The following is a 27857-nucleotide window of genomic DNA, read 5'->3' as shown; positions in this document are numbered from 1 at the left end:
GCTGCGCCGTGCCTCGATGCCTCCTCTCTCCCTGGTCCGCGCAACCGTCAGCCTCCCGCGGGCGCGCGCAGCACGCACGTGCCCGCGGTCGCGGCTCGTAACTGTAATAATGGACGCTCATTGTAATAGGAAACAAACATGGGACGTAAACCTCCGCCGTGATACATGAATGAATTTCACCTTTTCAATTACACGCCGCCCGTCACGACGACCAATCGGCGGGCACTCGGAACACGTGGCTTACGGAACGGAACGCTCTTATTACAGATCTGTGTACCTATTAGCGGCCGCAGATGTTAGCAAATATCGTCGTTGCAATGGTCAAGTTGCGTGACTGCGAAAGGTTAGTTGACTGTCAAACATAACCGCCTAGGGCGGCTTTTATTTACTCTTGGTAAAAATTTTGTTTTTGAGATTTTCTTCGGGGCACTCTCCAGAATAGTTCCAAATAATTAAATATAAAATCCGTGTAAAGTTTGGGCTCGATCGGATAACGGGAATGGGTGCCCCTGGGCCAGGGCTTCAAAACTGTTGTAATATCGATTTCGGTTCTCCAAACGGTTATGAGGAACCTGTATTCTGAATAACTGTTGTGAAGAACCGAAATTTCCAGATATTATCTGTTTTAGTTACGGATCCTATTTCTTTCCTCATATCGGTTCCGTAACCGTTATTTTTTCGATTCTATATCGGTTTCGAAACGGTTCTAGAATCGATTCTTGTATCGACTTTTCCCTAATTGGTATCGTTAATTATTGTAGCTGCAGATTACTGAATATATGCACATTGTTTACAAAATCCTTATAGAAATAAATAAATCAGCTACATATTTTTTACATTCACACACACTATATCATTCAGAATAGGAAGTTAAAAGTTTCTCCTGTTTCTATAAGGATTTTGTAAAAAAAAGATGAACATCTACAGCAATCTACAGCTACGATAATGAATGATATCAATTAGGGAAAAGTCGATACAAGAATTTATTCTGGAACCGTTTCGGAACCGATATAGAACCTAAAAAATAACGGTTATGGAACTGGTATGAAGGGGGAAATAGGAACCGTAACCGAAACAGATAATACTTGGAATTTTCGGTTCTTCATAACAGTTATTTGGAATAAAAGTTTTCCATAACCGTTTTAATCAGAACCATTATACAACAGTTTTAAACAGTTATTTTTCGAAACCGTTTCAAGCCCTGCCCTGGGCCCTTAAACATTTAAATTATTATTTAACATCTCGCGAAGTCGATTTTATATAATATCCTCCGGGTTATTAGACAGAAAATAAATGCTAATGGAAACATGCCACTTTCTTAGTATTTGAGAATTATTTTTATAAGATTTTTGATTTCATTAATATTTATAGGATTTAGTTTACTTAGACTAAATTTGGTTTAATTTTTTTTATTTGAAGCTTTGGTTTAACTGAAATTTGAAAGTCTGGAATCCGATTTCTGGAGGGTATTGGATTCCTAGACTTTCTAAAATTTAGTACTTTACAGCTGAAACTCGATATTACAGGGCAAAATTTCTTAAACTCGTTCTCATCTACGATTATATTTACAAACCCAGATTAACAAAATGTGGAAGTACAAAGGTCTCCCACCAACAAGGGGAGGACACCACGTGGTAGACGCCGATTTTGAAGAGCCTTGGCACGATGGATCTACGTCGAAAATAAGTAAATAGGTGTCCGAGCGTTTCAGCCAATAGGCCTTAATAATAAAGATATTAAAAATTCCATAGTGGCCGTGGGGTTTTAGTGGGCAAAAATCCCACACTACCCTGGCGCACAGTGGGGCACGTAACATAGGGTTCGCGGAGAAAATGTCATAACTTCGGTGTTTCTCAATATTTTTGAGTACTTTTTTTTTATATTATTTGTTAATAGCCAACGGTTATATGGACAGCAACATAAATAAAATTGAAGCATCTTTAACAAATGAAATAGTAATAAACCGAAGAAACGAAGAGTGCACAGCGCACTCGGGTGATTATGTATTAATAACAGGCAAAGTTGCAAATTGTTGCAGCCAATTTTTTTAGGGCTGTTAGTAGATGGTATCTGCTTTCAATTAGTACTATCTAGAGCCCGGAGGAGGGCGGAGCTTTGTTTATAAACCTAAAAGAGTTAACGAAAACTTGAAATACTGGGTAGCTTCGTTTGAATTCGTATAGTGGGATTACAGTGAAGAATTTTCGAAAAATATTTATGTCACAAATAAGCTGAGACTATACACATTCGAAATACATGCGGTCAAAAAATAGAAATATCTAGAGGAATTCAGAAAAAATTCGACAATCTCGTACGAATATTGACACGTTTCCCGTTAGAATACGAAAGGTTGACTTCGGATCAATTTTTCTTTGCAATTAACATGAATATGACATATCTGTCGTATACGTTAGATACGTTGGTCCATACACAGTTTGTGGCATGATTCCAGGACCTCTTCTGTAAAACACTCTATTGGGAGAACGCAGTTTCTGACAACAGAAGGACCATAAAAAAAAATTCCCACAAACCAAAAAGTGCAGACTTGAAAGGGTTCGTTCGCGGAGAGCGTAGGTAGATACTAATAGGCACTTTAAATGCGGATATCTTAAAAAAGTGCAAGTATCTGCAAGATTTTTCAGTTGGATATCATACTTCACATGTAACTTTGAGTCAAGAAACTTGTCACTGTGTGAAGTTCGGTGAATAAAATAACTATTTTCCTTCCGTTTTACTAAACTATGAGTAAGATTTAGGATATCTTGAGAAGGGAAGTAGAAGAGTAAGTTCAAGGATACTTTGCACTGTTCATGTGCAAAATGTATGTTTATAACACGTATCTTAATGGTAAAATGTTTTACGCATGAATTTTTTAAAAATCAACTTTGCCTGATACATTAAACATGCTAGCGTTTTCGAGCCATCTAAGAAGCACGAAATTTCGTCAACTTTGATGGGACATATCTCATTAACCGACCACTATATTTTAAAATTTCAGGGGGCATTTGTTGCACTGATATATATGTCGGAAAAGGGGGAAAAGATGAAAGCTCCGAGGGCGATTGGGGGTTTACGTTGGCCCTTCTCCTCGAAAAGCGTCTCATTTTTATTTGATTCCAACAAGAATCGAACAATGTTGTTACAATGAACTTTCAAGAAAATTACTTTTAATCAAACTATAAACTATGATACTATTTAAAACGAAAACTAATGAATTCTCGGGAAGGGAAAGCTGAACTGTCCTTGTTGACGATCTCTTTTTGAAATGCCATCCTTTTCCTTCCTTTTTTTAAATTCCGCATTCAAATTATCAACCTTTTCCGGTTGCTAAACTACCACTTCCGTTTCCCTACCGAGACTACATTCAAGCGCCCACTAACAGTTTCACGCTTGCGTTTTCGATTGGCGCCAAAATAATTTCGCAATTCAATCATTCATGACTTCATGTCGTCATTAGTAATAGCATTAGTAATAGATTGTAAAGTTAAACTATCTATTTGCTCAACCCTGTGTAAGCATTGTAACGAGATAAACGATAGATCTCAATTAAATTTATTCATTATTTTTTTTATTCTCCCACATATATATTAAATGTGCCATACTACCAACAAGCTGCTATTCATTTCAGAAATTGACTTTTGGCCAGCTTTTCGGGAAAAGGCACCACTGTGCATCGTGCCAAGGCTCATCAAAAGCGGTGTCTACCCCATGGTGTCCTCCCCTTGTAAGTGCTTACATGAAAACCATAATAAATTATTATTAGCAAAACCTAGCCGTCCACTGAATAATGTAAAAACCAGTTCTACCATTTCACTTTTACTTTCAGGTTCATTCGCAATCCCGCAACAACGGCTGAGCGCCACCCCCTGGCATGCAACTTCGACGCGTGAATTGAACGTCGGGGATTTAAGAAGTTGACAATGCAATGATGCTACTCGGGGGATCACCTTATTTCCACGTGACACTGAATCCCGAACGTCTTGAAATGAGGCCATTGCCCCAAGCTATTCTTATCTAGCAAGACTGGTTGCTAATACGCGTAACAGGTCGTGGAAATGGTCGGGACATTCTGTAAAGTGAAAGAAGATAAGATTAGAGGAAAATATGGTAGCGAGGGTAAATATTGTTCAAATGCCGCGCGTAGCATCACCTTCCCTCTCCCCCCGGTCGAGAAGCAAAGCACAGGTACCTGGACGCAGGGTAGAAACTGAGGGGGAGGCAGGGGGTGCATCTACCCCGGGCGCCAATTTGCGGGGAGCGCCAAACGAGAAATCTTCGTAGAGAAAAGACATAACTTTGGAGAAGCTGCATCGATGGCTCTATTCAAATTCATATATCACGTTACTTCATTGGGGATACAGGAATGAGGAGATATACAGTTTATGGAGAAGGAATAAAAATTTATCAATTTAAAATTTATTTATCTGTTAGCAAACAGTGAACAAATTGGGGTGCCTGCAATATGTTTAAAATCAGTTAATAAACATGTTTGTTATAAGTCCTCTTTATGTAAAGTGTGAACCCAACCTCATAAGGTGGGTAATACAGGGGTGGCGCCAAACAGAATCCTTGCTCCAGGCACTGTGCAACCTACTTTCGCCCCTGGGTGTTGGTGGAGTTGGTTAGGCCCAGCGTTGACAGGGGGAAATTCCCTCTGAGGGAAATACTATGACGTCACGTTACCCTCACTACCACTCTACAGTACCCTACACCTACCACCCACCTCAATTGCATCACGTGACTTGAGCTACGTCCCCCACTTACCATCCGCATTTTCCCTTTTTCCTTCCTTTTCCTTCGAGCCTGGTAACGCTGGTTAGGTGGCTGACCCCAGTACACAGAGGACCCGCCAGGACCCACCGATCTTCGGTTTGAGTCCCATCGTCCCAAGCTCTCTTTAGCCCCCTACAATAAGCTGCAATTCAGGTGAAGCTGTGACGCGATCAACATGCCACACTCCCGCGAGAAAATCATTTACTTTGAGATGTTCAAAGCAGCGTTCTTGGCTGCTTGCATGGGGTTTGCCCCCACAGGCATAGCCGCGGACAGTAAGTAGTAGGCGTTTCTTTCTTTTGTTCACAGTAATACAGTTCACCTGTGACGTCCTTTTAATCTGCCACTGACTACCCTTTGAAATCCTCCTACTCCTTCGAAAGTTCCTTTATTGTGTCTCACTCTTCGTATATGTCTGTAAGCTACTTCAGCTTAAGGGGTTAACCCCCTAGAGCTGGTCAAGAAATACCGCATCTTTGGGAATTTATTTCTAAGTGGCAAATACACTTTTTTCAATTCAAATTTTTCGATGAAAATAGGGATATCTTTGAATAATATGTACAATTTTTTCAAGTTGTCTTTAATAATAAATATGACGGTCGAGAGTATAACATTACGTTATTTCTGATCAACCAGTTTGCAGGGCCTGATCTAGCTCTTCTGCCGCGCTGGACAAAGATGATTTTTGCCACCCTTTATATATAATTATAAATAACTCTTTTAAAATACAATTTTTGACAGTGAGTGTAATTTTTTGTAGGTATTTGTTGAACAACAAAAAAGCCTTTTGTTTTATAAAAGAAATGAATATTCAGAAGAAACAGTAACAAAACAAAATTTCAGTTTGATCCTAAATTCAAATATGTATTACTTACTTTTTTACCGCTTTTTAAAAAAAATACTCTTTTTATTGGTTTTAATTTTCTCTTTGTACCAATTCTGCCGTTCCCGAATTTGCCGCTCTGGGCGCTTGCCCTGCTGGCGCTCCCCAGGTCGGGCCCTGCAAGTTTCTGAAAGAAAATTTTAACAATAGAATATTAAATAAAACTAAGATTACATTTTTTCGATATTTTATCGGTGGTACCATGTTATTTTTTTATTATTATCCAGATACTCTAGAATAATCTAGAATTCCAGTTTTAACGTATGTTCGAGCATAGCGTATTCGAATACTTAAATATTCGAATAGTATTTGGATACTTGGATATTCGAATTATATTCGCCAAATAATTGAGCAACTAAAGTATTCGAATATTCGAATACCGAAAAGTTCGACAAATAGTCCCAGCTCTAATGCTGAGGAGTTATGCGGAGGCAAACATAAAAAAAATACATACGGGTCGAATCTATAATCTCCTCCTTTTTGAAGTCGGTTTGAATTCGAATATTATTCGAATACTGATGTATAGTATTCGAATATTATTCGAATACTGATGTATAGTATTCGAATATTATTCGAATACTGATGTATAGTATTCGAATACTGATGTATAGTATTCGAATACTGATGTATAGTATTCGAATACTGATGTATAGTATTCGAATACTGATGTATAGTATTCGAATACTGATGTATAGTATTCGAATACTGATGTATAGTATTCGAATACTGATGTATAGTATTCGAATACTGATGTATAGTATTCGAATACTGATGTATAGTATTCGAATATTATTCGAATACTGATGTATAGTATTCGAATATTATTCGAATACTGATGTATAGTATTCGAATACTGATGTATAGTATTCGAATACTGATGTATAGTATTCGAATAGTATTCGAATACTTAAATATTCGAATTATAACATTCGGATACTTAAATATTCGAACAATAACATTCGGATACTTAAATATTCGAATACTTAAATATTTGAATAATAACATTCGAATACTTGTAAAATATTCGAATATAAAATTATTCGAATAGTCCCAGCCCTAGTCCAGACACGTGACGACACCTGGTCCAACGATTTCAACGGAGAATCATTTAATTCTTGTTCCAGAACTCAGCGGTAATATACCGGCTCCAGCAGGGTGCACCAGGTGAAAGGGTCATCCTAGGCGTTCCCGCCTATGGTAAATCCTTCACCCTGGCAGATCCTGGTAACAACAAGCTTGGCGCGCCAACCATAATCCGAGGAGCTCCCGGACCCTACACGAAGGAAGCTGGTACGCTCGGTTTCAACGAGATGTGCGAGTACCTCGGTCAGGGTAGTTGGACCGTTATCGGCGATCCAGAGCAACACGTGCCTTACGCCTTCAAGGGCAACCAATGAGTCGGATACGACGATGCCTCGTAAGATAAAGCTTGTTAGACTTTGCGCTTTGCCTATTGCGACCACGCGCGAGTGTATTTCACGTCGGATCGCATGAAAACTCATGCAGGATTCGACGCGGAACGTCTTGTACGCGGAGCTCACGAGTACAATTTATTACGAGTCTAGGAGTTAAACGCAGGCAGTCACGTGTTTATATTAATCTCCAGGTGCGTTCGGAAGAAGGCTAGGTATATTAAAAGAATGCGTCTTGGTGGCGCTATGATGTGCAGTCTCGACACAGACGACTTCCGTGGCTCTTGTGGTGAAAACTATCCCCTTCTGAACGCTTTGAATAGAATTTTGAGAGGTGCCTAATCCTGCCCCTGGTAACCCCTGTCCACCCCAACTGCAGTAGCAGCACCACCACCGCCACCTACATCAGAGTCTGCTTGTACGCAGGAAGGACATGAACGCGATCCAAACGACTGTTCAACGTTCTATTATCTAGCTATCTATCTTATGCACATCTAGGGGGGAGGTACTATAAAAAGGACAGGTTTCAAATGCGACAAATCATATTGCCAAAATTCGAAGCACGTTACACATATAAGTTATTTTCCTGCTTAAGGTAACACTAGCGTCTACTTGCAAGGGAACATCCCGAACCCGGAAATTCAAAAATTTTGAAACTTCGTGAATATGCAGGGAATGTCCCCCTGATTACAACGCAGTTTTTAGTTTTAAATGTAGTTATATGACTTAAATAACTGAAGAATAAAAAACAAAAAATTAAAAAAAAACAAAATCGATTTAAAAAAAAAATAAAAATGCACTAAATAGTACAAAATAATTTTTTCCCTTATTTAATCTACGACTCTCATATTTTTTAAGTCGGCGCCCCCTCATTTGCACTGTGTAAACCTGGCGTCGACTTGAAAAAATTGAGAGGCGTAGATTAAATAAGGGAAAAAATTATGTTTTACTTGTTAGTGCATTTTTTTTTCAATGCGCCATCAAGGGCGTCCGCAGACTTTTTCCAGGGGGAGGGGGTAACTTTGGGAAGCAGTCAAGCTAACAGGCGACGATTGGTTGTTTGTTTCAACCCATTTTGTAGCGCCAATTTAATTAAAAATTTAAAAATATTCACTTTTTTAGTACAAACTTAATAAAGATTTGTTTTTAAACGCAAGCGATTTTTCAAACCAGGGGGAGAGCAACTGCTCCCCGCTGCGGACGCCCGCGTGCGCTACGTAGGAGTTTCAGTAAACGGTATTCCATAAAACGATTTCAAATAATGCTGAACGTTTACGAATGAATGGTCCAATCAACTAACATGGCTATGTCATATTTATTATCAGGTGATCATATACAATGACGGGTACAGTGCAAAATGATACATCAGATTCGCCCTTCTGAAGTTACTTTCTAACATTCGGCGTTTCCGATAATTATCGTTAACAAGAGCAATGCTGGTGTACTGTGTATAATATATACAGGAATAGTCCTACGCATTTAGCTTTAACAAATTAATGCTGAGTCTGACGCTTAAGTACATTTGACGCTTCTGTAGAAGTAGCATCAAACCGTGTATATAAGGTGTCCCGAAAGTTCACCCAGAAAGATAACCGACGTTACTAATAAAAACATACGTTAGTAAGGGAATAGTATAATACTATGCGATCTTAACTTTCAGAATACCCTACGCTATCCATAGAAATAAATAGTCCTCACCCAAACGCAATATTCTGCACAGTTGCCATTTAACTTCTATATACATAAGTGAAACATTCTTCCATCGCTGCAAACGTTGTACGTACAATACAATTCTACCTCTACCTCACAGTAGAATCCTTCGCTCGTCTCTTATAGCACTGACAATCACGAAGCCACTGGTTATCATACTTATAAGTTAGTACTGTTGCACTCGACTTTTGGAACATCTTATATGCGCATCTGCATCGAGACACCGTTGGGGTTTCAGCCACTCTGAGCTTAGAAATCTATACGCCGTTTATCGTGTCCCAGAACGGTTCGGCGTCAATAACAAAACTATTGTATAATACGCGGAGATAAATCTATCTGCGCATAGCGGCTTCCCTAACGTTGTATTCGATATTCCGCGAACATACGTATTTACATGTTTTTCTTCTTCTTTACGAATTACTTAATTATGCGAGCTAGTTTATTCCTACGTTAAAGCGGTGCGTAGAAGTCTGATTGCTTTATGCTTCCCCCTTGGGACGATTACAGTAGCAGTATTACACACATACGACGTACAAATGTTAGTTCAGCAAACGCTTTTCTGAACGGTATAGCGACTTAACAGCTGAATACGAGTTATGTACAATCCTTTGAATTATTCGTCAACAGAGAAGGCATCTTCTTACAAACGTTTGTGTGTTTAACAGGAGAAGAGGTGTCGTCACGACTCGCGAGAAAGACCTTGCGAAGTATTGCCACTTAAGAGTAACGTTAATACCATTTAATGAAAAATATCGCTACCGATAAATATATTTTGTATTTACAGAAATTATCTCATCCGAAATTCCAACGAAAAGTCCAATGGCGATGAGATTACAAATAAAAGCGGGTGGTTATAAGATCTATCACCAAAGGACCGCCTGTTAATAGAGAATTCATGCCTTTATATGATGTAGCTACCTTCTTGAAAGTCATTCGTTTAAGATTTTTCGTTATTATCAATCTATCCGACCCGATTTATTGCACTAAGTCATAAACTAAAATGATACGGCTGAATTATTTAAAGAATATTGTCCTTACATCGTATTTCCCCGATTTTATTGTATCACGCTTATTATTCACTAAGAGTCCTTTCGCACAAGCATTTATGATAATATCGGGGAATAGAGAAAGTCGAAGAAAAGATTAATTAGCACGAGAAAGATTTATGTGAAAACGCTCTCGGATCCAGGCAAAATACAAAATCTTTCATGGCACAATAATCAAGGTCGCTTCCTTGTGTATGTTAAAAGCTTTATTAAATACTGAACACATTTATACATGCATTCGTATCGTTTTCGTTGCATCATACCTGCATATATTATGCATCATTATTTTCAACAACACTAAACCTCGACTGCGTTTTTTAAAAAAAAAAGAAATTACATTGCCCGTGTAAACGCAGATATATTAGCGAGCTTTTCTTTGGTCAACTCAAGAGATTTTGGTTAGCCTACTCACTGGTGTCCCGATCACGAAACCTTCAATCAGTTCCTTTGAACGAAACTGATTGTCAGAAAATAGCTTTTATGCAAGGAAGCAAAACGCAGTAGGAGAGACGTAAGTAATTGGAAAATAAAGATTCACTTTCCGGTGTTAGAAAACTCCAGTATCTCGGCCTTGGCTATTATTGCTAAGGATACCGAGTACCGCGGATTTACAAGTATTTACGAAAATAATTTTACAACAACTCCATCTCTATTAGTCATCTGCGTGGCTCAGACGCATATGCTGTAATAGTATTGTCTACGCACCCAGCTGCTAGCGTTACACGATAAGGATGAAAACTTAGACAACTTACAGAACTAATACGAGTAGCCATAAATCCTTCGTGAAATTTTATTGTGTTTAAATGCTTGCCCGTTGTGTTGTACACGCTTATACAGTGATTTGTCGATCCACTGGAACATGTACGAATACATTGAATTACATTAAAAAGACATACTATTTGATAACGAATTCCCTAACTTCGATATACAAAGAAACGTAGAATAGAAATTAAAATACGAAATGTCTGCCCAATTATTTGAAAGCTGGATAGCCAATGTATTTTGTTTTATATAAATATTCATCGAACCACTCTGTAGAAATCAAGAAACTAGGGAATGATAATTAAATGAAACTTACCAAGCAAAGATATCAGCCATTTCATGCGCTGCCAATGCTGTAATACCTTGAGTTATCTGTACAGTGCTTACAGACGAATTCTTCCTAAGATCGAATATTCTAATATCCCCTGAAGACGATCCAGTGAACAACTGTGGTACAGGCCTCTCAAATTTTCTTAAAGAAGTGCTTAACACCCATGCCGTATGTTCCCTCCAAATCATAACTCTTGACTCTGCCGGAGGCAATCTTCTGTCAAACAAGCGAACAGAACCATCTCCGCATCCCACTGCCATCATTGCACCTACATTTTCAAACGCAAGATTAATTTCTATCGTTTTATTCTTCTAGGTTTTATTAAAGTGTATATACGCGCTTTGCGTTGAAATTTAATTCGTTGTGAGACGCATCAAAATATACTCAAATTGGTGTTATAAGGTTAATGCGATAATTTTGTTATACAGTGGCGTGCAAAAGTATTCAGTCACAATTTAAAATCGCATAACTTTTTTTTAAAATTAATCCAAACGACTTGAGTTTTTTTTAGAAGATAGAAGGATTAGTTTGCCAAGTGACGTGATTCGTCGTTTTGAAAAAAATGCACTTGGTCGGAATAGCAAAAAAAAATAGAAAAGGGCGTTTTTTAAACTTTTTTTATGAGCCTGTAACGGGAATTAAAAAAAAACTTAAATCATATGAAAAAATTCAAGTCGTTTGGATTAATTTAAAAAAAAAGTTATGCGATTTTAAAGAGTGGCCGAATACTTTTGCACGTCACTGTATACTGCGATTGTGAAATACGAGCCTAAATTCAGCCATAATATACAAACAACTGACCTACGCCATCAACATCAATGCACGTAGCACAACAATCGGCGCCTGTTGGTATATCTTGTTTCTTTAATTCAGTTTCTGCGTCCCAAAGCCTGACAACACGAACATCGCCTGTGACAGCTAGAGTAAGGGAACTTTGCTCCCATTTTGTGACTAATCCAGCTGTTGCTACGAACAATTTTGATTAACGCATTCAATTTGGAATGCAGCTTTCTGCTTCGGAAAAATGTATACGCACCAGTTGCTGTTTTTGTTGTTGGCTGTATATCAGCCAGTGCTTGCCAAGCAGTAAGTAAAACTGGATCACAGTTTAACGCGCTGCTGTAATTTTTCCACAGCCTCACTGAACCATCATCGGAGCCAGTCATTAACAATGTCACATCATGAGCATTGATAAACTCGAGTGCTGTGATGCGTGACATTTTATTTACGCGACTCGTACAGTACGTTAACTTTGCACCGGTTTGACAGTCCCATACCCTGTAAAATGATAGTGAACACTGCTTAGTTTTAGGTGACTATAGTAGTATTTTATAACGTAAAAGCACAAATACCCAAAGAAATCTTTTATCGCCACAGCCAAATGAGGTTCAAAAGGGTGAAATGTTAAAACATCCGGAGAATGGGGGCATCTCGCATGAAATACTTGTGATTCTACTCTACTTTGTACTGCTCGGAATTGCTCTTCCCTTGCCTCGAGTCGTTGTCTCTTATTTCTCAGGTACCTGAACGATTAAAATTCAAACATCTTTCGTCAAGCAGTAATACAAAGTTCTTACGCAAAGACTTGTTACATTACTCATTCGTACCGCCATTCCCTCTCATAGTGAGCTGTACTTTCCATGTCATTCATCGATTCAGTTTCATTTTCTAAACTAACGGGCTGAGCAAATTGAGCGCAACTCCATTCCACGAACTGTGAAGTTGTTAGTGGTGTTTTAATCCCAGCGACTTCGTCTTCTTCCTCTGAGATCTGTAATGGAATGACATTAAAGCACTAGCGACTATAAACTAGGGCTGGGACTATTCGTATAATTTAATATTCGAATATTTTACAAGTATTCGAATGCTTCGAATGAACTTCGAATATTTGAGTATTCGAATACTGATGTATTCGAATGTTATTTGAATACTATTCGAATACTGATGTATTCGAATGTTATTTGAATACTATTCGAATACTGATGTATTCGAATGTTATTTGAATACTATTCGAATACTGATGTATTCGAATGTTATTTGAATACTATTCGAATACCTTAGTATTCGAATACTTGGATATTCGAATTATATTCGCCAAATAATTGAGCAACTGAAGTATTCGAATACCGAAAAATTCGACAAATAGTCCCAGCCCTACTATAAAATACCACAAATATTATATTACTTCTAAGCGATCATTCTTACTGTATTAGGAATTGGTTTTCTTGAGCGACTACTATGCGATGGTATCCTTGAAGAGCGTAAGAGATCTGTTCCAGAATTAACCGTAGGCGGTGATTCTCCTTTGCTGTTGCTTCATTAGACACAAATAAATGAAGTCAAAGTTTCGCTTAGCATACGTGGAAGTAACTAAAGATCGACTGACCTTAAGTAAGTTGTGCGATTCGATGGAGACGGTGGAAGAGACAGCGACGATGATATCTTTGTTTCGATCACTTCTTTAGGCGCAGAAGATTCTTTAACCTACAATGAGAAAGTATCGTATCAATTTATATGAACTTCAAATGTAAAAGTAGACATTGCCAGAGCATCATATTTACCTGATTCCGAATATGGTTGGTGACTTTTTGGGACATCGTAGCCACCGCAGGATGAGGATCATTATCGAGGTTGCACAATCCATGCCACAGTTTCATATATACACTACCATAGGAAAGGCTCGGCAAGTTTCCAAGGGAGCTGTGTCCTACGATAAATAAATCACAGTTTACTATCCTATTACGGGTGAAAATATTTGGCTCTCGCGATAAGGTGCTTCTAGATAATAAAATAATGAAATTAAGATTAGCTAGACATAAAGAATTACAGAATCGAGAAATGAAGGATGAACTATGTACGAACATGCAATGGAATTTCCAATCATTATTACCAAGTGACTCGCAAGGTTTCCTCACGAACTCCCAATTATTTCCTGGCACACGAATGAAACAGTACAAGGAATTGTTATCCAAGATCCGACGGTGAAGCTAGTAGCTTCAGCTAAGAACATGGTTTATTACTTACCTAAGCTACTAATAGACGATGACGATGACACTCTTTTAATGCGATCCTGATTAAATCCATCTGTGCTGTCTACACTGTACGTATTGTTAGGAGAAAGCATTTTTAATCGATCCCTAGAACTAATACGCCTCATTCCACTAGACGGTGACAATGTCTCCACAATGAGGTCTTTCCGACTGTTCTCTTCAGCCAAAGCTAAAGTTACGAAAGAATTTTCGAAATGTAAAACCATCCACTGAAGCGCTACTACTAATTCCTGTAAAAAAAAAAAGAATCACATTTGTCATTGTATGAGAATGATTAAATCTATAGTATCGTGTATCGTCTGATAATAAACTTACATACTTTTCTAACTAAAGGGCACATATCGTGAGAGATAGTATTAATGAGTGTTATAGCTATAATTTGATCAATATTATTCGCATGCTCGCTTCGTGTCGTTACACTATTTATAAATGTGCCCAAAGCATAAACACTAGCTGCTCGAACCTATACAATTTCATAGTATATTATTATCATGTGCTGCAGGTATCAATTGATTAAATAATTAACATTGCGCAGACTCCATACCTCGGGAACTGGATCCTGTAATAATGTAAATAGTTTCTCGTGGGCGATATCTCTAACGCCACACCACCTAGCTTTATCATAATTATGCCAAAGTCTTGCAAGACATAAACACAACCATTGACGTAGTAAAGGGTTTGAATCTCCAAGCTGCTCCAGACATATCGAAACGAGGCTACCATGATTCGCAGCTACTTGACCTGGCCGATAGTCGTTCACAATACTGGCCAACACAAACGCTGCCAATGTCCTATGCTCGCTCTAAAAAGAAAGCGAAACAGAGTCACGCGAACAGCCGAATTTCCAGTGATTCGTTCCCTTTAGTAGAGTTAAATATAACAGTACCGGTATAGAAGTATCCTGAAGGACGGATAAAAAGTACTTGTGCCCTCCGTCGCGTACAAGATCTGCTTGGCAAGTCTACAATTGAAATGTAAAATGACATCGTAGGTAAATTGAAAATGTTGCGAGACGAGATTCTGAATTCTATTAAATTCGTAGTATTGGAGCTTACACTGTCGACTGCGAGAATCTTCGCCCAGATAAAAACAAGTAATGGACGTAGTTCCCTTGCATTGCTTTGAAGTAATTTCAAGACATATGGAAAGATTCCTACGCTAAGAGCCAAATTCACTGCCCATGGACCGAGGTCGAGAAAACGTCCTAATAATTCCAATGCTCTGAGTCTGTGGACTTGACTTAACAACACCTGCAGTACTATCGGCAGTTGTTCCGGAGGGTTGCGATTTTTAGAGCCTAACGTGAGCCACACTTGGAAGGCTGTGAGTTGCTCTTCAAAGAAAGGGGAGTGTACGAATTGATCTTCATTTTCAAGGATAGATGGTAATTGTGCTAAACAAAGGTCAAGTGCCAAATCCCATGCTTGCCACATAGGATGCTAAATTCATAGAAAACAACAAATACATTAATGACGCAATAATATTAACAAATGTAAAGTACAGAGTAGCGCATCCAGAGGGGAGGAGGGCACCCCCCAAAGAAAAAAGGAGATTGACGTATTCACGACCGAAGTAATTCAAAAACTTTGTAAACAGAAAAGGAAACTGGATTTTAGTCTTTAAATAAAATTTCATAGTCGCCTAATGAATTTCATTGAATTCGCATTGAAAATATTTTTAGCCGTTCAACTCGGTTCCCTCTGAGATTAAATCATGAGTGCGCAACTGCAAGTACACATTTCATAATTTTTACTCGCAGCTTTCCTTACTACGAAATATCATCAAGCAATATTTACCTGATAAGTAGGGGGCAGTTTTGGACAAGAAACTGGAGTACAATCGTACGACCGAAGTATTCTTTCGGCAAGTAAAAAATTTCTAAACAAACTAGCAACTAATAAATCTTGTCTGAATAATCTCTGGAATAAATCTACAAAAACAAATACATTTACTGTACATCCTCTCTTGTTATATGGTAAAAGTAATTCTACGACGCAAGCTTACCCCTTGGTAAAGTATTCCATGCTATTGTGTCTGTGATTGCTGTAAATATCCAATTAAGTTCTCCTAGCATTGTTCTTCTATCAGTTAGCTGTCCTGGAATTCTGAAAATTCTTCTTCTTTAAAGACGACACACATTAAGGGATCATTCTGGTAATCACGCCGAAAAATTCGGCAACGTTCAGGCTTTTTTCCCTCAGTGAATACAATGAATAACAATGTCAAACTTTTTTTTCATTAATTAATCTACTTATAATGTATACGGAACAATTGTTTAAGTACAGTTTTAATTGTGTTTTTTCAATGTTATCTGCAGTTTCGAAAGTTTCCATTCTTACTTGAAGTTTGAATGCGCGCAATTTTGTTAAATGTTTACTTACGTGGCTAAATCTGGCACCTGAGATAGCGGTACTCATAACGATTAAGAATCAGCCTGGTTTTTTTGTTTCAGACGAGTCTGTGAGCTTATATCACTCCCGCCAGGGAGGTACTTCTTTTCGAAGGCGCGATTTTGAAATCCAGACAACATTGAAAAAAAACACAATTAAAAGTGTATACCCTTCCAGGATAGGAATAAGGATAAATTCTGGACAAACAAGGTTTATTCGGATTAGGTAGGAAATACATGGTCTGGTTGATAGGACGGGGTTACAAATTTCGGAAGACAGACGTTGCATCTCGCTGAGTTTATACAATTTTACAAGATTCTACTGCGCCGACGGCACGTGAGTTTATTCTAATGAGGCGTCCAGGAGTTACTCTGTACTCTCCCGTTCGGTTGGCGTCCAGGTATTGTCGCCGAACTCTCCATACCGAACGGGCGTCTAGGAATATTCTCCCGTACTCTCCTCTCTCAACGATCGGGTATTTAATAAAGGGGCGTTGTACTCTAGCGACTCTACTCTACTGAGGCGTCCAGGAGTTACTCTGTACTCTCCCGTTCGATTGGCGTCCAGGTATTGTCGCCGAACTCTCCTGCCGGAGTCCCTAAGCTGTCCGAGAGCGGCCGATGGTCGTACCTCGTCCTCTCTCTCTCGGAACAGCGAAGAAAGAAATGCCTTTGCGAGCCTCTAATTTATACCCAATCGTTGCTATCCGCGGCCGCAGAAACCAACAAACGCGTCGTCAAGCGCGGGCCTCGCGAGCCGCGGTTCCGCGCCCGCACGTCTCTACTTACGGGTGGCCTACAAGCGTGTTCGCGAAACTTCTCGATGGTCAGCGTTTCTGAATTTCCTTTCCTGCATGCTACAAGTGTATTTAAAAAATTGTTCCGTATACATTACAAGTAGCTTAATAAATGAAAAGAAAAGTTTGACATTGTTATTCATTGTATTCGCAAAAAGAAGCCTGAATGTTGCCAAATTTTGCGGCGTGATTACCAGAGCGACCCCTTAAGCGCAATAATTTACTACAAATGTATAAAATATTCTTACTTGTCAATTAAATCTAATGATATTTTTGGTACCAACTTCGATGTATTTTGCATCACGAACCTGTAGGAGGGTAAAGAAAATATTAAATCGTTATAGAAACTGTACTTTCGACGTATCTGACTCTTTTATCTCACCATCGCAATGCTATTTTAATTGGTGTCGTAAGGCATGATGTGAATATGTCTGCAGGTAAATCTGGATTCATAGGTAAAATCTGATTAGCTGCGCACGCTGCCAGCTGAATACAATTCTTATAAGACGGTGCTGTAGTACCTGCGACTCCAGCCGCACGGTTCTGCTGCGCCGCCTGCTTTTCCATCTGCGAAGCGACATTTCCAATATACACGTTCGTAAGTTCTACCACCGATCAAAACGTCCGTGGGATTTTAGTACCTCGTACTCCTTCTCATGCTGCTCGGCAAATTGTTGAAACGACTCTACAATGATACCTGCGTTAGAACAGTCATATACATAGATGCTAGGCGCACCCATCCATGTCTGCAAATCGTACACAGACAAAGGAATGTATTGCGTATATGTCTGCAAGAATAATCGACCGTTAACGCTGTTCTTATCGAATCGTCGGTTTCGGGAATTTGGTGCTTTAACTGACCCTATTAAATACCCATATTTCGCCATTACTAGTGGGCTTAGGAACACCGTGACCGTTGTAATGAAACAAAACCCTTTCTTCCTTGGCGTTTCGCCTTAGAGAAGTACACAGCTTCTTGACTTCCTCGACGGTGGGATCTAAGCTCTGTTTATAACGCGCCCTTGGTTGCCATCGTTCGTACTGTTTCTGTAAATTAGAGCCTATGGTTTCCAAAGCTTTCTGTGGGCTCACTGACAAAGGATCTGTGAAATTGAAAATATCAGTTTCTCTAATTGCCAATAACACGCGAGTAATGGTAGGTATTGCAAGATCATGGGATCGCCAAGAATGAAATGTTAAAAGTCAGAAATAAGTAAAAGTGAACCGCAGGAGACTTGAAAGGGGGTGATCCTTAAATTATATAAGGCTTTGGGGGGGGGGATTTCTTACGTTTTCTTACAAGGGGAGGGGGGAGTCAGATAGCGTCTAACGTAATATTTTTTACCTTAATTTTACCCAAATTCTATCATTAATGTTCCAGAAAAGTAGTTTTAGTTTAAATTTCCCGAAACCGAGTTAAATGAAGTAGCAGATGAAAAAAATTTTACAACCCTCTAAAATCGCATTACTTTTTTAGAATTGCTCCAAACGACTTGAGATTTTTTTGAGAAGCTAGAAGGATTAGTTTACTAAGTGATGCGTTTCGTCTTTTTTAAAAAAATTGCAATTGTTGGGAACAGCGAGAAAAAATAGTAAAAGCCACTTTTCCAACATTTTTTCTGAAACTGTAATGAAAATTCAAAAAACCCATTTGTAGATTGAAGTTGTACACATGCCTAAAATTTCATCAAAGTCGGTTAACGTTGCTCTGAGCTACAAACACTTAAAGATCGCGGAATAAGGTCGAAAATCGCTGATTTCGGAATTTCGCGATATTTGAATTTTCATTACAGGTTCAGAAAAGTTTTTTTTCCGCTATTCCGATCAATTACAATTTTTTTTTCAAAACGACGAAACTTTGCAAACTAATCCTAGCTTCTAAAAAAAACTGAAGTCGTTTGGATCAATTCTAAAAAAGTTACGCGATTTTAAAGGGTGTAAACTTTCTTTCGTCCGCCACTGTGTATAAACCTTTAAAAGAATTTTAGTAACTGAAAAAATTAAATGTAACAAATATTACGCAAGGAGAGGGTTGGATTACCAAATCTTACGAATTCTTATACTGGGGGAGGAAGGGGGTAAGAATTCGCCAAAATTACCCCCCATGTGAACTGCAGAACGCTTAAAATTAATGGCAAGTTTAGCGCCACCTAGCAGTTATTTGCCGCAGTGACATTCATTTGGGAGCTGCTGTCATGCACATGCATAACCTCAAAATTGCAATTACATAATGGCTATGGCAGCGGGAATTGCGGGGATGTAAATAAACCAGAATAAATACCGATCCAACACTCGAGACGTGCGCACGGTTGCGTCTTGACGATGTCCGGTGGGTCGACGCCAACATTCAAACACAAAACCAGAGCCACGCTCACGGTTTTCATCTGGAAAAAAAAAGTAGATATACATGTATAAATTTAGGAAACCATTGTGTCAAGTCTAATACGTAATTTATCGCGAACGCGACAAACGAGGTTGGAACGGGGGAGAAAAAGACGGACCCGTTCTTTCATTCTCCATGTCTGCGTAATACAATTCACGCCCTCGATCGTTGTCGTGTGCCGTGACTTGCAGAACGCTAGCTGCATTTTCCAATCGTCCTCTTCCGTCAGTCTTGAATTCTCTTCCTCGTGGCATGGCTTTGATGCAATTACTGACATTGTAAGCTCGTGACTCGGGGAAAGTGTCTGCTGCGATTCTACGAGGGACACGCCCCAATCACGAACGATCCCAGTCCGATATTACTTAAACAGGAAGCCAAGCTATCAACTGACAATATTCAATTAATGAGAAATGCACAAACGTATTTTAACGGGTCACAATTTCGTAAGTTTACTTCATCGGCCGCCATCTTACATCTCTGACAACGTTACCAATAAACTCTCGCGAACGCGTAGACGGGCCATTTGGTCGTAATAATGATGCCCAGATGGCGCCACTTATCGGGCGCGTTAATTTTGAATCTTTCGCTCCCAATCGAACGGCTGTAAAGCAGAGATGGGTAACAATTATTTTTAAATAAAAATCCGAATAACGAATAAAAGTTAAAAGAATTATTCGTCATGTGTCGAATAAAGTTAACCTGGGTTAACTTTAACTTGAACGTTATTCGACGTCGAATAAAGTCGAAGTTAAAGTTTAAAGATTTATTCGACGCTGGAGTTGAAACTCTTGACGAATAAAAAAATTAACTTTATTCGTCAAATAATCTAAAGTTAAAGTAACTTTTATTTGATCCGTTATTTAAACAATTTTTTATTTAGTCAATGCCCACCTCTGCTTTAGAGACGCGAGCGCGTAGCGGGGAATAAGATGGGCACTTTTTTTACAAGAACGCTTTTATTCACTAAATACTATTTAACAAATTAGTTTTCAATCGAGTCCTTGAAATCACACAATCTAATTTCTCGTTCTTCATGGTATGCTTCACCTAAATAACTTATGTTAAACGCTTTTAAAAAATCACCTGGTCAGATTTAATACTATGTGTTTGTGTGTGGCACACGTACAATTTTCACTCGTACGTGCACGTGCGAGCGCAGATGCGTACATGAAAATTGCGCTAGGTAAGTATCTTTGGCGCGGAGCGCTCGCGCAGTCTCTCGGATTTTTTTTTTAAATATTGGGAGTATACGGGCAGCAACTGTTTGATATCCAAATGTGAGATATGCATTTTGTAATTAATTGTTTAACGGGTGTGGGGGGTTACGGGTATAAAATAATGGTCGTAATAATAAAAGCTGAATTTCAAGAAGTAAATACCAGTGTATTTAGACCGAAAAGTTTTTCGAAAGGTGGAAAATTATTAGAAAGTTTTCATGTAAGTAAAATACAAAAATAAATCTATGAAAATAACAATCGTCAAACAATTGGTCATGTTTTCAGAGAAATAATGTAAATATATATATATAACCACGCAACATATACGACATGCACGAGTAGAATTCTTTACAAATAACGCAATGCGTTCTGCAGAAATCGTGTTTCGATGTTGCGCTACAATGATTAATCATCCCACTATTCAAAAAAGTGACCGCGAGGCGACGCCCTCCGCGGTGTTTACCTAGCGTATAAGATCTGTTGCTTATAAACGTTTATGTATTCTTCTTTTTTATCAAACTTTATTTTTAATTAATTAACTAGATACTGCTATAAATGTGCATCAATGCTTATTTCCTAATGTAAGAGTTAAACGATGTATAAATCATTAGACACATTAAAAATATGAGGTGGAAATCTCCGAAGATTTTATAGATTAGAATTCTAAACGATAAAAAAAAAATATGAGAACAAAATTTCACATTTACAAAATGTCAAAAGCGACATTAATATTCCATTGCATACTATGTTCACAGCCTATATATACAATCTTGACTTGACCTATGTACAATCTTGACTTCATTCATGAATTCTTTGGAATGACCACACAATCATTCGCATGATCATATTAATTTCCAGAATAAATTATTTGTTACCTAAAAATACTGCACGATATTATACAATGGACCCTTCTTGCGATCCATTTTATTTAGTTCCTGTTTTAGTTTCTCGTATTTCGCTATAATTCTTAAAATGTTTATTAAATAACTTTATTTCCTTTGCCACTTTGAAAATTATTGAAGAGTTTCAGGATTACTAAGAGGTTTATAACCCTGAAAAGAAATTTATAAAGCCTCGGTTAATTGCAATTATAAAATTACGAGATTCTTAATGTAGTAACGTGTTCCCGCGGGAAACAGTAAGCATACTACTATTTATATGTATACGTGTATATGCGGATAGGATGCAAACCAAAAAAAAAAACAGTGCATAAATAGAAGAAAAGGAGAAGAACCTGTTGTGAAGTCGTAAAAGCAATTGTCGAATCAGTGCGCAGAAATAAAATTGACGAACGGACATATGCTTGAAAACAAAGGAGTAATGCGTAATGCAGTTTTCTTGGAGCGTGCGATTAAAATTTGTAAATGCCAATCAAAGACTACGTATTGTTGCACAATCTGTACTTGTTAGTGATTCATGCTGCCATAATAAGGCAGGCGTACACTTATCCGTTTGCTTCCTGGTCTTATGGTGTTATTGAACGAGTCCCTTAATCGGTCCGTAAATGTTTTATACTCCAGTTCTGGGTTATTTTGGCCGAAATCAAAGTCTGCTACCTCCACTGTAAATCTTGCTCTGCTTTGTATGTAATACGCAATGCCAAAAACAATCAGCACTACAGCAGCGAGCGAACAAGAGACGGGTACAACGATCACAGACAATTGCGGCTTCGTTGTCACTGTAAAATAAAACACATACGTATATAAATTTGGCAGGGCCAAGTCATTCTAATATCTCGATAAAAGGTACCTTTATAAATGTTTATTGTCAGAGGATAGACTTGCTTGCTGACGTCATTACTCAATACGACTAATATAGTGTATACACTGGGCTCCAAGAAATAATGGGTAATGGAAAAGTTACAAGAATGAAGAATGACTCCGCTGTCGCAGGTTTCGTTTCCAGTAACATTGTATTTCCCTCGGTGGAAATGAAGGCACTTATAGAAAGGTCCTGTACCGTTACATGTTACGTTCAGGGATAGCTTATCCCACAGCTGAATCCAATTTGTCCCCTCTACTGTTACGTTCAGTATAGGTGCTATAATTTTTCAAAGCGTAAGATATAATTCGCATGGAATGTGCATTGTTAGTTTATACAGTGGCGGTACTCACCGCGAATATTGACTTTCTTGGTAAAGTGCCCATAAGTTTTGTTGGGATCTGGAGGAATTATCGAGGAGTTTGAACAAATATAAGGTAAAGAAATATTTACATTTGTGTCGCTGGTGCTGAGCGCGGTATTAAGAGGCGCAGATGTTTCCGTTGTTATTAATGTTGGTGGCACAGTTACATTAACGTTAGGCACCGTGGTTAATACCACCTCCTCCGTAGTAGTATTTGATATCGTGGTGTTCGATGCAGTCGTAACAGACGGAACAGTGGTTGTTACCAGAGGAGGGACAGTTGTCGTTGGAGACTCGTGCGACGCAATTACTAAAGCCTCCAGAACGTGTGATGTATTAGGGTGTGTGAAATTATAGACGAAGTTAAAACCATTTGTTTGACCATAATATTTGCAGTCTATAAACCAATATGTGGATACTGTTACTGCGCTCATCAAATAATCCATGTCTCCCTTGCGCATACGTAACGTCACGTTTGCCTCAGATACAGACGAAACATACGTATCTTCTAATGTCTTGTTAGACTGTATAATTTCAATGTCGCCATTAAGGGATACTAAAAAATACACTATATCAAAGCACCGTACAATAAATGAACGATTAATATACAGTGGCGGACGAAAGAAAGTTTGCAACTTTTAAAATCGCATAACTTTTTTAGAATTGGTCCAAACGACATGAGTTTTTTTGAGAAGCTGGAAGGATTAGTTTTCTAAGTGGCGTGTTTCGTCGTTTTGAAAAAAAATGCAATTGATCGGAATAGCAACAAAAATAGTAAAGGTTGTTTTTTAAACTTTTTTTTTGAGCCTGTAATGAAAATTCAAAAAACCTGTTTGTAGATTGAAGTTAGTTGTATACATGCTTAAAATTTCATTAAAATCGGTTAACGTTGCTTTGAGCTACAAACCTTTAAAGATCGCAGAATAAGACTTAAAATCTCTGATTTCGGGAATTTCCGCGATTCTCGACTTTATTCTGCGATCTTTAAGCGTTTATAGCTCAGAGCAACGTTGACCGATTTTAATGAAATTTTAGGCATGTATACAACTTACTTCAATCTACAAACGGTTTTTTTTAATTTTCATTACAGGCTCAAAAAAAAAGTTTAAAACACAACCTTTACTATTTTTGTTGCTATTCCGACCAATCGCATTTTTTTTCAAAACAACAAAACACGTCACTTAGCAAACTAATCCTTCTAGCTTCTCGAAAAAATCTCATGTCGTTTAGACCAATTCTAAAAAAGTTATGCGATTTTAAAAGTTGCAAACTTTCTTTCGTCCGCCACTGTACATGGAATAATATGAAAATCCCCAAACTTACGAGTAACGTAGAACCGAGTGCGGACACTGGTAAGTTTCAACCAAATTAATGGATAGGACTCGCTAACAATTACCTCAACCTCGTATATCCCAACGGCATAAACGTCGTGTGGATACGTTACACTCCAATATGTTGTGGTATTTGTTGTTCCTTCTGTCTGTAAAAGAGTAAGAAACGTAATATTAAAGATGGACAAACATTAAAATTTAATACACTTCAAGAACATTTCTTTATATATTACAACTTTAAATATTGCATAGTGTTCTAGGAGCAGTATGTTTAGAAGAAACTGAATAATCATATCCATTTTTATCGCAATGAGGACACGCAGTCCATTTACTTTACGATTTTAAAAATGATTATACAATGACCATGAAGTCTCCTCTTTCAATCATACAAAAAAAACTCATTTGGTAATGTGCTTTTACATACGAAAATCAAGGCATTAACATATCGGAAATGATATACAAAGTGGGCCATGATTCGCCGTGCACAAAGAGTGACCCAAATCTCTTTCTAGGAGACCACCATGCAGGTCACAGGGTGGATGGAAAGCAGAGTGAGTTCTGAAAGACCACGTCTTGGCTCGATGGGATCACCGTAAGGAATTTTTGCTATTGGGCAGGCCATAACGGTCACGAATTATATACGTACGCAACCGGGGAAACCTACTTTTAATGATAAAGCAAAGAATCCGTTTTGACAGAAGACTACTTTAATTCGAAGTGGTACAAAATCTAGGTTCCAAAGGGCTTCTATTTATCAAGTATGCCGCACACAATCCGTAGCGTACCATGGGTTCCTCCTTAAGGGGGTATACCCGTTTGAACCCTCGGAAAATGTGTACATTTTGTGAATTTTTTTACAAGTCAATGACTTGATGAAGATTTCCCATTTTTTCACTATCTATACATAGTATTATGAACTAATTAAAAAAAAAAGTTTCAGTTAAAAAACTATTGTTTTTCGGAAGTTATGCATACATAGCCGATGCGTTAATGAATCTTCACTTCTTTCACCTCCCATATCTCAGAAGCTAATTGCCATTTCGACTTGAAAATTTGTTGCGAATGATGTCTCATCGTAAGGTATCACTTGACACAAAATTCAGTTCCAAAGTGGTGGGACCAAAAAGGGGCTAATTCTTGGGTCACTCTTTGAGCGTCAGAGTTTGCCACACGATCTCGGGGCTCCCTCTGTATCGTTATACACATTGAAATGTTGTTTATCTCCTTAAATCAGCGCTGTAAACCATAAGACGCCTGCAAGCCGGAGCTCGCATGACTGCTTCCCCTTCCAACTCTCTTTCCCACACAAGTTTTGTGAGAAATAGACGCATGTATTAGTGAAAACCGCCGTGTGTAGTGTCCAAGCTTTGTTGACGACTAGGGACCCTAAACAATATTGGTTGCCTCTTCAGCGCCGCGCAATATCCCTGACAACGTGTCTGGGTACGAGAGAAGCCCACAGACCCGTGGGTTTTGCCTTGGACAGCGCTGTCTTAAATACTTACGATGAATATAATTATCCTGGAAATTCTTAATACACGGTGCTTAAAGCAGACGCATTAATGTTAAACAGATCCAAACAAAGCGGTATAGACGAATCTTAAATGTTTGCACGTAACCACTGTGCACGCTCGTACACATTTCATTTTATACGCCAGTCTAAGAGGTTAAGCATACAGGTCACGTTTAATGAAACGTAGAATAAGAAACTAACCTCATATTCATGGGGCGGTATTGCATTATCTCTCCATGTATACTTGAATGTTCCCGACGGTCTTTCACCGTTCTCTTTGTAAAAGTCAGCTTTAAACGTAATAACTCCGCCTAACACCACAGGGCCATCGTCGGACAATGTAATATTATATTCGGCAGAGCTGACTGTAATATACGGAGATTGATAAGACGTTGAAGAGAACAGTAGAAATTACATTTAAAAGGGGATGCGTAATTACAAAATTGCAAGATCGCGTGAAACGACTGTTGATCAATGTACCTCGAAAATGAGACAGTAGACAGCAAATGAGACCCCAAGAAAAATGCACTATCTGCATTTTGTATACTAATGAAAGATCACATTTATCTTGAAAATTACACTCTGCGAATATTGTTTTCAATCGATCTGCAATTACATACGTATCATGACGTTTCCTGTTTCTGACTGTAACAGCATTTTAGGGTTAACGATTGCCAACTGCACGGCTTTAAATACATACACTTCCGAACAACTCACTGCGTGGTTACAGAAACTAACAGAAACTACGAAGAACATAAGATATGAATACTAAAATTTATTTCAGAGTCCTATTGGGAAATACTGTGAGAGCGTCATCCAGGGGGGCCAAGCTTCCCTCTTACGAAAGTTGAAGCAGAGTTTGTAGCGCCTCCTACCAATGAGGTGCGTACTAAACTGTGAATGTGTGAATTGGTGTGAATCGGGACGTATGTGTATGTGTATACGTGTAATGTACCGTTTACTTTAAAACCTGTCCACGGATCGTCGCGCCAGCGACACGTATGCAGCAGATAGAAGGATAAACATTGAAATTGAATATTTCTTCTTTTCTTAGGAAAAGAAAATATATTCAATTGCTTTGTATATCCTTCTATCTGCTGCATACGCGTCACTGACGCGACAATCCATGGTCAGACGGCCTTAGAAAGGGTAAACCAGGGAAAGTGAGGACACTTCCTCGTGTCTGCGCCAAACATTTCTAAATGACGACGGTCGTCATGGTAACATTTCACCAACGTCGAAAGGTTGTGTGTCGTGCTCACTGATACACGTAGGTATGTGTGTGTGATGTACCTAGCGCCTCCTACCAATACGGTGCTAACTAAACGGGAAAACTTCAGCCAAACAAAGACGGCTTGGTCCCCCTGGGTGGCACAGAACCTTCCTTAAAATGTAGGCCTATCTTACCTACGCTTTGTCTAAATCTATATCTTCTTTTTGGTAAAAGAAGAATTTGGTCCCCTGCTACGGAAAGACTGTAAGAATGACGCATAACACCTCTAGGGCCGGTATGAACGTGACGCGGTAGTCAGACTGTCCATTTTCCCAATTTTTGATAACCACAAACCGAACCAACAAATTTGCTCATGAAGAATCACCACTAACATATCGAATTGACAAGCTGTGTATTTAAAAGCAGTCTAGCACACCACTTTTACCTGTCACATCGCTTATCGTTTCGACGTTGTGAAAACGAGTATTAAGATTCGAATCGTTTATTTTATTATTACGTTTAAAGAAATAGGAAAGAAGATACAATAAACAAAAGTTCCTTAAAATAATGCAAGGAAATGTGAAAAGAATAAAATAATGTTGAGAAGGAAGTTGATGTATTCAACATCTTGTACTGATGTCGATAATTCCAATTATACTTGTTATAAAGTAATTATGTATAAGGATTGTGCAGGTGTGAAATAAAAAAATTTCATAAATTTAACCGAGAATACCTCGTCCGTGGTCGCATTCAACTTTATCGATACAGAATCGTTTACGGGAGCACAGACGAGGTATAGGATAGACCTATCAACCAATGCATTTTTCTGTCACCGGTTTGGGGGAGTCCTAGAACCACCTTACCATTTTTGTGTCGCATGCAACGTTACCGATGAAGCCTCGAAACAGATTGTAACGCTACG

General features: G+C 38.5%; 2 protein-coding genes across 7 annotated transcripts; both read right to left on the bottom strand.

The window, feature by feature from the left end:
- Positions 1-8354: 8354 nt before the first annotated feature.
- On the bottom strand, positions 8355-20031 carry Raptor (regulatory associated protein of MTOR complex 1). 4 transcript variants are annotated; one of them, XM_076813565.1, is made up of 23 exons: positions 19655-20031; positions 19435-19537; positions 18015-18256; positions 17795-17941; positions 17536-17720; positions 17402-17461; positions 15972-16072; positions 15764-15897; positions 15023-15406; positions 14854-14928; positions 14512-14769; positions 14287-14430; positions 13942-14197; positions 13780-13849; positions 13479-13695; positions 13304-13401; positions 13123-13231; positions 12525-12688; positions 12270-12440; positions 11954-12195; positions 11719-11883; positions 10903-11185; positions 8355-10676 (listed from the first exon to the last, which is right to left on the bottom strand). In XM_076813565.1, exons 1-23 carry the CDS (start codon positions 19811-19813, stop codon positions 10481-10483), a joined length of 3963 nt encoding a protein of 1320 aa, XP_076669680.1. In that variant the 5' UTR covers positions 19814-20031; the 3' UTR covers positions 8355-10480. The 4 variants fall into 4 exon arrangements, with proteins under 4 accessions (XP_076669680.1, XP_076669681.1, XP_076669682.1 ...); XM_076813566.1 differs by having other exon boundaries at positions 11719-11877; positions 19655-20030; XM_076813567.1 differs by having other exon boundaries at positions 13479-13624; positions 13808-13849; positions 19655-20030.
- Positions 20032-20473: 442 nt separating this feature from the next.
- On the bottom strand, positions 20474-26421 carry LOC143369616 (uncharacterized). Of its 3 annotated transcripts, none has more exons than XR_013085453.1 (7): positions 26203-26421; positions 25924-26087; positions 24202-24358; positions 22868-23434; positions 22503-22793; positions 21988-22431; positions 20474-21805 (listed from the first exon to the last, which is right to left on the bottom strand). XR_013085453.1 is itself a non-coding variant. In XM_076813781.1 (7 exons), exons 1-6 carry the CDS (start codon positions 26258-26260, stop codon positions 22160-22162), a joined length of 1509 nt encoding a protein of 502 aa, XP_076669896.1. In that variant the 5' UTR covers positions 26261-26421; the 3' UTR covers positions 20474-21805; positions 22157-22159. The 3 variants fall into 3 exon arrangements, 2 of the variants coding, with proteins under 2 accessions (XP_076669896.1, XP_076669893.1); XM_076813781.1 differs by having other exon boundaries at positions 22157-22431; XM_076813778.1 differs by having other exon boundaries at positions 22196-22431; positions 26203-26420.
- Between the last annotated feature and the right edge of the window lie 1436 nt (positions 26422-27857).

The sequence above is a fragment of the Andrena cerasifolii genome, chromosome 6 (assembly GCF_050908995.1).
Source record: "Andrena cerasifolii isolate SP2316 chromosome 6, iyAndCera1_principal, whole genome shotgun sequence".
Taxonomy (NCBI): Eukaryota; Metazoa; Arthropoda; class Insecta; order Hymenoptera; family Andrenidae; genus Andrena; species Andrena cerasifolii.
Note: the sequence above shows the minus strand (reverse complement) of the source record. Positions and strands in the feature narration are given on the sequence as shown.

Coding starts and splice junctions, on each gene's coding strand:
- Raptor (XM_076813565.1), bottom strand. CDS start 19,813: ATGTCAGTAATTGCATCAAAGCCATGCCACGAGGAAGAGAATTCAAGA. Junction 19,538..19,654: donor CATGGAGAATGAAAGAACGG/GTCCGTCTTTTT, acceptor TTTTTTTTCCAG/ATGAAAACCGTGAGCGTGGC. Junction 11,186..11,718: donor CATTGATGTTGATGGCGTAG/GTCAGTTGTTTG, acceptor TTGAAAATGTAG/GTGCAATGATGGCAGTGGGA.
- LOC143369616 (XM_076813778.1), bottom strand. CDS start 26,260: ATGCAGATAGTGCATTTTTCTTGGGGTCTCATTTGCTGTCTACTGTCT. Junction 22,432..22,502: donor GACAATAAACATTTATAAAG/GTACCTTTTATC, acceptor TTTATTTTACAG/TGACAACGAAGCCGCAATTG. Junction 21,806..22,195: donor CAGGAAGCAAACGGATAAGT/GTACGCCTGCCT, acceptor ATTTCTTTTCAG/GGTTATAAACCTCTTAGTAA.